Source organism: Cryptomeria japonica, chromosome 9 (genome assembly GCF_030272615.1).
Source record: "Cryptomeria japonica chromosome 9, Sugi_1.0, whole genome shotgun sequence".
Classification (NCBI taxonomy): domain Eukaryota; kingdom Viridiplantae; phylum Streptophyta; class Pinopsida; order Cupressales; family Cupressaceae; genus Cryptomeria; species Cryptomeria japonica.
Genome location: NC_081413.1, coordinates 20,117,198 through 20,128,543, shown reverse-complemented (window position 1 = coordinate 20,128,543; position 11,346 = coordinate 20,117,198). Strand labels below are relative to the sequence as shown.

The 11,346-nt window shown below is 34.2% G+C and overlaps 1 protein-coding gene across 6 annotated transcripts; it reads right to left on the bottom strand.

The window, feature by feature from the left end:
* Positions 1 to 477: 477 nt before the first annotated feature.
* Positions 478 to 9,650, bottom strand: LOC131055519 (uncharacterized). Of its 6 annotated transcripts, XM_057989980.2 has the most exons (9): positions 9,276 to 9,650; positions 6,388 to 6,464; positions 4,105 to 4,183; positions 2,759 to 2,872; positions 2,586 to 2,675; positions 2,262 to 2,498; positions 1,168 to 1,770; positions 921 to 1,046; positions 478 to 720 (listed from the first exon to the last, which is right to left on the bottom strand). In XM_057989980.2, exons 4-9 carry the CDS (start codon positions 2,861 to 2,863, stop codon positions 529 to 531), a joined length of 1,353 nt encoding a protein of 450 aa, XP_057845963.1. In that variant the 5' UTR covers positions 2,864 to 2,872; positions 4,105 to 4,183; positions 6,388 to 6,464; positions 9,276 to 9,650; the 3' UTR covers positions 478 to 528. The 6 variants fall into 6 exon arrangements, with proteins under 6 accessions (XP_057845963.1, XP_057845967.1, XP_057845962.1 ...); XM_057989984.2 differs by lacking the exon at positions 2,759 to 2,872; XM_057989979.2 differs by lacking the exon at positions 6,388 to 6,464.
* Positions 9,651 to 11,346: the final 1,696 nt, after the last annotated feature.

Below are 11,346 nucleotides of genomic sequence, written 5' to 3'. Positions count from 1 at the left end.
TGAAAAGATCCATAACTTGAATAGCTGACCACAAGACGCATTCGCATTGGTAACAATCTAACATATCCATGTTTCCAAAAGGCAACATATTTAGCTTGAAGTATACACTGGAGTTCGTCATTACATTGTTTTGGGAAAAAAGTTACTCACAGATTTGACAGTCACAGAATTGATAATTGCTCTGTTTTTTATCATAGATTAATCTCTATTATCATGACAGTCACAGAATTAACAATAGTTACTCATAGATTTGACAGTCATAGAATTGATAATTACTCTGTTTTTTATCATAGATTAATCTCTATTATCATCGCTTATGTACGGAAAGTTATAATTTATCAATGTGGTATCATTAGTGTGAGGCTGCTGGAATTTAGCAACTTGTAAACCAAGTACAGTTACCTATTTTCCTAATCAAAATTGATAATTATTTAAGAAACAGCCAACACCACATGTTCTTAAGGAAGAGCTTGAGAGTAAATAAATTCACACGTATTAATTAAAAAAATATGATGATATAAATTAGGTTTATAATAGCAATGAAAACTGAACAATGATAGGAAGCAAACATGTCTTTTGTTCACTTGTTTCTATCCATCCTCTTGCTTTGTGTCCTCTTTTACGAGGCACCTTTCTGATTGTGGGTGTGGATAGTTCATCACATTGAACACCCTCCTCCATATTGTTGTCTCTCACTTGTTGAAATTCAAAGATGGTTTCCTGCCGAGTTTCAGGAATGACAATCGAATCATTGTGTGCAACAAACAATTCATCATGATCCTCTACCTCCTCTTCATGCTCACTACCTGATGAGTGTGATTATTGGGCTTCCTATACACAAAACAATTTAACTTATTTAAATAACTTAATACCTCTAGTTCAATTATTGCACAAGTCATATGATATTATAAAGAACTTACCTCAGATTCATGACCACTCACTAAAATCTCCCCTCGATCTACCAAATGTTGTCGTAGGCCTTGGGAACCATGTAATAAAGCATATTTTAGGTCCTCCTCTGAAGCTTCCTTTTGAAATTGGTGAACCTACATTAACAAACATAACCAAATTTATAAGGTATAATGAATCATAAGATACAATTAACTCAGAAGTTTTCAATGACTTTTTATGAAATAGAAAATATAGTAGATGAAAATATTCACTCACCAAACCACCACGAATGCTATTATACCCACCAGATCCTAATTTATCGGATCCAATACTTGACACCCTAGCTTGGGTTGCTTTTGGTGTATCTCGAAGGCATCTTTTAGATCCTCCTTGTGTAGATGTCCTATAGTTTGGATTATTGTGGGATTTCCTCTTAAATTTGGCATCTTTCATAAGTTCATCCCATGTCACTTGGTCTGTAATCCAAGCTGGACGTGGATATCTCAAGTCTTTTGTCAGCTTCGACCTTAAATTATCTCGTTTAGAGTGCATGTATTTCCGTGCAATATCAAGAATGATATCCTTATTAAAACCTGGATTTCCAAATGCTGTTATGACATCTTTAAAGAGTTCCTCTTTCTTAGCATTGGATTGCTTCCTCCAATCCATTTGAATGGTATTTCCAAATAATTGTTCTGCACAACAAAAAATAAAGTGAAAATTTTTTAACCCCACTTCATCCTTCAAGACATTTCCTTCTGAGGTGAGCAAGATTGTAACTTCTTGCGTTCCTTTTGTAGTCACTGAGGATATTGTTGTAGTCTTAGGGGTTGAGGTAGATGCTCCTATAGGTGCATCAATCACTTTGTCATTTATTTCCTGTATTTACAGTGAGATTGTGAAATTGTCAGAAACCCAACCAAAATATGAAACTATTTCTAAGCAGCCAGTAGTATGAAGATGATCCAAGACATTCTTGGATACATCACTGTTCAAGTTGTAGTAGTCAACAAGAATGAAGGTCGAACAATAAAGAGAAAGATTGTTTGACAATATCCGTAGTTTTGATTTTGTTTGTTTTGATTGGGATTGGTGCACAAGCATTCATAGTTCTGATTATGTTCATTCCATCTTTGTGATTGATTCCTAGGAAGAAGTATCTAGAGGATGTTACATGTAATAGAGACAGTTCATCTTAAGTTGTAGTGACCAAAGTATCTACAATGCTACAAATGAAGAGGACAACCATTGAGTAAAGGTTAATGACCAATCATAATAAAGTTCTAATCATAGTGTTTAAAGAAAATAAAACACAATAAAAATCATTAATTGTTAAATTATGAAAATGAAAAATCTATAATTAATTTTACCTGTTCATCTGAGGTAGGCCTTGCACTCTCCAACAATGCCCTTTCCCATAACTGAATTTGTACAAGTATTTCTTGTCTGGTTGGAACATTTTCAGGAGTATCTGGTAGGAGCCTTAGTATTCTTGATTGTGAATCTATGAGACTCCTCAAGGAAACTTGTTCGGTTGTTGGTGGGAGAATTCTGACTGAACCCACATCAGGAACATTAGTGTTTGTTGGAGTACCCCTTGAAATATCCTATGAGGCACAAATATAAATATTAGGATGGTTTAATAGGTGACAATAACGTAATCAAACCCACACAAACATATGATTGAATCTTACGTCTGGCATAACAGTAGATGTAGTGGACGGCACAGCTGGATCCTTCATGCCAACAAGATTCACGCTCGATGGAGTTACTTTCGAGATTGCCTGCATTTCACAAACACAAATTAGCATAATATAATAGGGAACATAAGATAATTTAGCATACAAAAGACAAATTTCAAGCTTACCTCATGCACCATCATAGTAATTTGTTGCCCTCGTCCATTTTTTAACATATCAATCAAAGCATTTAAGATCGGAGGATCCCCCGTAGCAGAATTGGTAGCATCCATGACCACATTCTTAAAAAAATAGAAAATGACATAAAAATAAGAAAATATTGATTACAGAACATATGCATATAGCACCCATGGCCACTAGAAAAAGTTTTGTATACTCTAAAAAAATTGAAAATACAGAAAAAGACAATCATAATCACAGTCATAATCCATGGAAGAATGCCATGAGATATATATGTAGATTTTTGGTTCTCTCATGTGAAGCCATTTGACGGTGATGGTCACCACCAAAGTCAACACAGTAAGAAAAGAGGCCTAAGACAGTAAAAGGCACAACATTCTCAAAAGAAACGATATAGTCAATTATTCAAAACACAAGCAGTCCCATAATGAGAAGTTATGAGCAGCATGGATTCAAAGATAGTTCATTTGGGCATGAAAAGACTAACATCACAAAGATTTGCATCACATAGAAATTGAAGAACTCATCATTACCGTGATGAAATTGAAGAACTCGTCATTAAAATCTAAAATCAAAGTATTGATCAGCATAAAAAGCAGTCCAAACAGAACCATCAAGATTCAATGATCTCATTTTGACAAGGGTTTCATTTGCCAACAATGTTGCAGCATAAAGACAGTTAAGACAATGTGATATAAGGATATTGAAAAGATGATAGTAAAGCTCAAATAATATATTAACAATGCCATTACACACGAGGAATGCCAGTTCAAGTTCAATCTCAAATATCAAAAATATTGCAAGTACCAAAAATAACAACATAAATACCTAGTCTGCCATTTCGTATGGAGACCAAGAAAATAGCCCTAATAGAATTGCCAAGGTAGAATAACTTGAAATACATGGATTTAAATTAATTAGAGAATGAGCAACAAAATATAGAGTAAATACCAAGATTATGCAACCCAATATGAGGTAATTTATGTGTCCAAATTTCCTTGTCCTCAACACTACACTTCGACTATTTTCACAATCATCTTCAATGTGAATTTATGTATAAAACTAAAAGCTTTCAAGTTCTTACTTACTACTCATTTTCGTTTTCAATTTATAAGAGAGTTCTTTTAGTAGTTTTTTTTGACTTATTAAATTCTAGCAAGGATTAGATGTCATTAAGGATTAAATAATTCCCCATAAATATTTCTCTATGACAAGTATCATATCAAGGAAGGATACGTGAATATCAACAAGTAGATGAAATTCTCTCATAAAATGATATAATAATGATTTACTAAAGATAAAATTACAACATTTTGAACATCTATAAACATACCTTTCTTTGCAAAGTGCTTGATTTGTTCAATTTGCTTTCCTTATATTTGCTTTCTCTCTACTAATGGTGTTGTTCCCTTCTGCAATTTTCAAATTACTTTGTTAGTTTTTTGTTTCAAGATTAATGTACAGTTAAAGAATATCTCCATATTATTCTAAAAGGGTCCAATAACAATAACATTACCAGGGGTTAAAAGCATTCTGACATCAAAGTGGACACAGTAAATCAAAAGTCAAACACACAAAGTAAATGCCATGGTACGTAGTTATTAACAGTCCCACAAGGTTCCTCAAAAATCAGTGAGAAGAATGCAACAATACAGTATTGAATGATCAAAGAAGAATACATGGTGAATTGCATGGGATGGTAATCAAATATTTATATGGGTTTTCTTCCACATTGCATAAGAAATCTGTGAAGATCAAAGAAAGATACTTCATAGTTTAACATGTCAATGATTCATTTTTGGGTGGGGGTATTAGTTTAACCTGTTATTTATGTTATTACTAGCATATATGACTGTAGGTCGTGCCTTATTGAGAAAGAATTATGGAGATTTGAGAAGGTTGTACACCCTAGAGGCGGCCATACCACATGAGAAGGGGGTGTGGGAATGTGGAGCCGAATCACCCCTATTTGAGTGCTCAAAATACCTTGTCCTTAAGCATCTAAGGGATATTTGTTGATGCAAACCCAAAATAAGGTAGACTTTGATGAGTACTGTCAATAATAAAGGATTGTACCATGTTGTACCTACATGCTACAATTGTTTTGAAAACAAAAATTCTGAGATTTTTAATTATATTATCATTTGAGATTGTTTTGGTTCAGTTTGAGTCATTTGGGTGTGGTTTGCCAGTTCATGAGTAAGGAAGTGTGTTCAGTATGCTGGTATATCATTTCATTGAAGTATTCATCTGTCCTTGGAGAAGGTCTTGCTGCTCACTCATCTAAATATTCAGGTGATGATGTGCTGCTATTTCCCTGAATATACCATGAATTGGTAAGAAGTCGAATCTAAATGTATTATAATGTCTCTAATAATTGACCATGTGTTGCTAAGTCCTTGGATAATAAAGATGCGATAAACCAATCAGGTACATGTACAATCACAAAAGAAGTTTACAAATAGGAACCAATGGAAATTAATTTTGAATAAGATTCAAAGACTTTAACATGATGTGGCAATAGTTTTTCCATGACTATCATCAAATAGGAGAGATGAACCCTCAAATGTTTCCTCTAATTTTGAAATGCCAAGTGATGTAGTGCGTCATCCAACAAATCTTGAGATTTCTCACAAGAGTAGCGCCTTATTTAATGAGAGGTCAATTTATAACAAGGACTTGCAAAGTGTACAACATATCCTAACAACACTTTATGTAAGCATCTCATAACTGTGGCATTTGTTATTCTCTGACTGTTCACAAGCAAAACTGCTTGTGTTAGCCTGCACTACCAGTTTTCATAGTAAAAAGCTTCAAAACATTTAGTAGGTTTAGAAGGGGGAAATTCTGCCAAAGTTGGAAATTTCAAAGAGGTATAAAAATATTCAAAGCTATATTAAATGCAAATAATGCATAGTCACACTAATACAATATGAAAATGATGTTAGCTTCAATGCCACATGCTCACAGTTTTCAAAATTTGATATACCACATTATCATATAATATTAAGAGAGTTGCACTCGCTCTCAAGTTTACATACTCTACGCCCTAGAGCCACAGACTCTAAAATGACAAATGAAACTTCAAAATAAAAACTTGATACATGATATCATGCATGATCATTAACACAATTAATGACATTATGCCAACATCCCTGTTGCAATGCATCTGAACCCTAAAATAGTTTTACAATATCACTACTTCCATATGGCATTTAAAGTATGTGGGCTAGAAAACAAATCTAGATGACAAAAATGAGGATTCATATCAAGGTAAATGTGTTAACCCGCCATTGGCAGATTCAGTCGAATATATTCAGCCGAGAGATTTGTTGAAATTCCTTGAGGTTCATTTTATTTTTTATTCTTACCAGTAACTCGTGGTATGCAGAATAATATTGTGGATATTTTCCATTTGGCCCCCCAAAAGCTTCCTGCCATGTATCTAGCAGGACCAAGATCTTTTCTCTAACATTTAAATCCAGTTGCAAAATACAAAAAATTAACACCCACATAAAGGACTGCTGAAAATATGCACTAAGCCCAGAAACCATAAATCATTTGAGCTACAACCCAACAAAACATGTGCATATTATACACAAGCTTTCTTCCAAACCTTTTTCTTTACTATCTTGACCATTTCATGTAGCACATCTCTCTCAGCAACTTGCAAGTGAACACTGTGAAGAAGACCTTTCAAGAAACATAGGATAGTCATGCTTCAGTGCTTGTACACAACAATATGACAGCAAGTGCAAAGGTTTTAACAGTCAATGCATTAATAAAGGACAATACAGTAGAAGCCTACAAGATGAACCAAAGACAGAGACTGTGATTTACAACACTCATAATTAAAGATTCAGGAAAAATGATCCAAAGAGAGTTTAATAAAAAGCCAATGATAGCAGTATAAATACATTGAGAAATCTCAGTTTGAAGGCAGAGGTAAAGGTGACTGTCACAATAGCAACTCAATAGGAGCCAACGAAGTAATTCAAATCCAAATAGTAGTGATAAGGGGAGTATTTTTATGAGTCATGTAATGATGCAAGAAATATATTAGTACATTCATTTAGATTCCCTGTCATGACACAAAAATGACAATCATGTGCAGTAAAGCTCAGCTTAAGGACAACCACAACACTATAATCAGAAAATACCTATCAAAAGTAGGCAATCACACTATAACCTAAAAGAGATATAAGAAATGTTTTCGAGATTCATATTAATAGGCCTAAGAGCAGTGATTTGAAAATTGTAGTGTTTGCAGGATCCCATTACAACACTCAAAAATAGAGGAAAAGGCAGTATAAAGTTCTAAAGAACAGTAACATTGCCAGGGGTTAAAAGTGTTCTGACATCAAAGTGGACACAGTAAATCAAAAGTCAAACACACAAAGCAAATGCCATGGTATGCAGTTATTAACAGTCCCACAAGGTTCCTCAAAAATCAGTGAGAAGAACGCAACAATACAGTATTGAATGATCAAAGAAGAATACATGGTGAGTTGCATGGGATGGTAGTCAAAGATTTGTATGGCTTTTCTTCCACATTGCACAAGAAATCTGTGAAGATCAAAGAAAGATACTTCATAGTTTAACATGTCAATGATTCATTTTTGGGCGTGGGTATTAGTTTAACTTGTTATTTCTGTTATTACTAGCATATATGACTGTAAGTCGTGCCTTATTGAGAAAGAATTATGGAGATTTGAGAAGGTTGTACACCCTAGAGGCGGCCATACCACATGAGAAGGGGGTGTGGGAATGTGGAGCTGAAGCACCCCTATTTGAGTGCTCAAAATACCTTGTCCTTAGGCATCTAAGGGATATTTGTTGATGCAAACCCAAAACAAGGTAGACTTTGGTGAGTATTCTCAATAATAAAGGATTGTACCCTACTGTACCTACATGCTACAGTTGTTTTGAAAACAGAAATTCTGAGTTTTTTAAAATATATTATCATTTGAGATTGTTTTGGTTCAGTTTGAGTCATTTGGGTGTGGTTTGCCAGTTCATGAGTAAGGAAGTGTGTTCAGTATGCCGGTATATCATTTCATTGAAGTATTCATCTATCCTTGGAGAAGGTCTTGCTGCTCATTCATCTAAATATTCAGATGATGATGTGCTGCTATTTCCCTGAATATACCATGAACTATCAACAATAAGAGAAAAACTTATAACTCGAGTCTTACTTGTTTTTAAAGAGAACATGACTCCAAGGTGCATGATACCTCCTTTCATAGCTTAGTGTAGGAAGCACATTCCACACCTCTACTTCCTTTAAGTACAATCATTAGGCATCAATAATAGAAAACCTTTTCAGAATATCCCTAATAGGTAACTTCATTGATATGCACCAAACTCAGAAATTACATCCAAATACTACACAAAAATACAATTGAGATCTTTGGTAATGTATTTATTTTCATTGCTCTTTTAGCAGCTTCCACACAGAATTAATTTTGTGCATTAGCCTAGAACTAATTTTTTGCATTAGCCTAGAAAGGATCTCTCATAGCATATTCTTTCAAGTTAGATCGGGGTCAGCAGCATCCAAGTAGATTATAAGTCGCAGAAAAGGATTATATATTTGTCAAGACCACCTTACGTAGATTTAATTACCCTATCAGACTAGCAATGACAATTTTACAGTAAACCTTTATAATCATTATTTAAGCATTGTTTGAGACTTTTGAGTAAAGAAGCTAATTCTCCCCTATTTCTATAAGTCATTAGAGAAGGGGACATTACACCCCCTCTTCCTCCCACCCACCTCATAGGGCTCTGTTGGACTCAGCGGGAGAACTTCCAGCTACTGGGTTGGTCTCGCTCGAAGTAAGAATGTCATTCAATCATGACTTGGCTCTTGTTTTGGGTTTTCAGGCTGAGGACACACGCAGTCACAGAACCATTTGTAATCGCCAGAAAGAGAAATCTGAGCGCCCTGCATCCCCTAATAAGTTGCTAAGCCCCTCATTTTTATGATACAATGAACATCAATCCTATGGGTCACCATATTCTCATAAATGCGGGAGGATTAACTAAAAGTACAGTGTTTCCACACAAGTATTCCATGGAAATATCTGCTATAGTTTACAAAAACCAGAGATTTGACGATGAGGGCTTACCCATTGATCTTCTTAAAAGGTAATAAATTACAAATTAAGGATGCGTATTTGGGTTCCCCAGAAATGTAATGTATTTGAATATACTAACCCACAGAGCTTGGGCTCGGACAGGGCAATGGTAGCGGAGGATGAATCCATGCTTCATGGTTGAAGCTTATGATAGCAAGAGTTGCAGAAAATGGGTTTTTGGCAGATATTAAAGTTGGAAATGTTCTAGCAGATGCACATGCAAATGTGGAATCATAAGCAACGCACCTGAACCGTTTGATAGAATATCTCGAAGAGATGTTAAGGGAAAAAATGAAATGATTGCAAGGACTGCACAAAATGGATATGTTGCAAATGTTTTAGGAAATTTCAAGCAAGAACTTACCTGATTCAACCCTTGGGCCGGCTATGACATCGAAAACTGTTGAAGATCTCTAAACCCCTCGATCTGGAGCTGGAAAACCAGTACATGAAATGACATCAGTTGGAGGTTCTGAATCAACGGATGCTTCAAAATCTTGAGGTTCTGAATAAACGCTTGGTTTGTTGCCTCTGCTCCCGGTGCTCCTACTTCCCCTGTAGCTCTTGCCTCTGCTAGCTGGATGGGAAAATATGGGAGGATTGTGTAGGTTAAATAAAACCCCTCCATTCCTTCCCGCGATCCCGCCATTGATCATGAACACTGTGAACGCCTCGCATGAAGCCGCTGCCGTCGGAGAAGCATTGACATGTTGAGCTTAGTGATAGAAGAAAATAAAAGACTGGAGGGAAACAATATAGTTTTAGAAACGTGTTTTCCCTATTGTCTTAATTTTAGACAATTAAATAATAATAAAAGTAATTAAACAAAAAAAATTATATTTAAGACAAAAGTAATCTTTTGTCTTAAATTAATGTCTTAAATACCCCTCTTGTGTAGTAGTGATGAGTTAAGACAAGTATAATAAAAGTAATCATAAGTATAATAAGGGTTAGTAATTTGCTTATGATTTCACTAAAGCAACTCAATTTTCTAATTATGTAAGGTGCGCATTCATTTCTAAGAACTTCAATTATATTTCATAATGCTCAAAGTGCATGCACATCATGTCTTATAATTTTTTCATGAGAAATTTGAGCACTTCAAAAAATTTAATTTGTTTAGTTTCTTCAAATAGAGTTGAAGTTTTGAATGTGTGTTATCTTCTAATTACACTTTCAAAACTAGATTTTGACTATATCTTGACATATCCTTGTATTGTGCTTTTATATTTAGATATTACTATAATTGTATTGTAGATCTATGTTATGCCTAAATATTGAAATCTTGGCTATGTTGATCTCATGGTTTTTATGTCACTCTTATCACTTAAATACTTATGCTAGGTTAACATGGCGTCTAAGAATACTTTTGAAGGATCTTAGTATTTAGGCGACCATTATAATTCATTAGGGTAGAGGATCCAAAACTCTACTATCATCTAAGTGGATGTCAACAATGATAATAAAGAGTTTGCACTCCTTTGAAACCTAAGATCTTTTTTGAATATTTAATGAGAGGGTAGAAGATTGTGGTACTATATGATATCATTCAATTTGATTATGTTAATTTTTTTATGTTTTTTTTCAAGGTCTAAATACTTTGAGGCGAAGACATATGCTTTTGCTAATATAAGTGTTTCCCAATTATAGTTGAATGATATACATAATGCCAGGTATTTGTATGGGTATAAATTTTATAATAATTGGATTGAGAAAAGCATATATTGTTTTATAAAATACCTCCAAGACATCCTAGTTTGTGATTGATTGAGAACGAGAAATTTTGGCAAGGGTGGATGATAATGTCCCCTCTTTGAATTTAAACATTGTCCAAATAAAGGTTAAGCAATAGATAAAATAATTTATATTTAAATTATATTTTTAATAGTATCGAGTGGTATGTGAAGGCTTGGAGGAAAAAGATATTTAAGTGAGATGAAGCACTTCATTTTATATATGATTATTATATATGATATTCAACCATTGTGTATGATCGCAATGTGAGATCACCATTGTGCAAATCTAAGTTTGAATTACGATATATTTTACAATCAATAGTAAATTGTGACTCTTTAAGATCAAATATTAGATAGCATTAATGACCCCACAAAATAAATATTTTATTGAGAATTAAATCACTATAAAAGAAAGCTGTTGAAAGTACATTCATTCTTAATTTAATTTTTTTTTTTTTATAAAAAATTTAAACTAGACACCATCTATCTAAATGTCTTTTTACATGAACTGGTCCTGGAATTAACTGAACTTGTCATTTAATTGAGTTAGGTATATAAAGGCTCACTAGAAATGGACTCTCCTGAACTTTTCCTCATGTGTCCGCAATGCCACTCGTCAATGCCAACGCATTGTGCGGCTTTAATTTGAGTTCATCTAGTTTTTTAATGACTTCACCAATAACTTGCCGTGCAATTAAG

Excerpts from the sequence above, each read along its gene's own strand:
- LOC131055519 (XM_057989980.2), bottom strand. The coding sequence starts at position 2,863 with ATGGATGCTACCAATTCTGCTACGGGGGATCCTCCGATCTTAAATGCT. Across the intron at positions 1,771-2,261 it reads GGCCTACCTCAGATGAACAG|GAAATAAATGACAAAGTGAT; the intron begins GTAAAATTAATT and ends CTGTAAATACAG. Across the intron at positions 1,047-1,167 it reads ATAGCATTCGTGGTGGTTTG|GTTCACCAATTTCAAAAGGA; the intron begins GTGAGTGAATAT and ends TTGTTAATGTAG.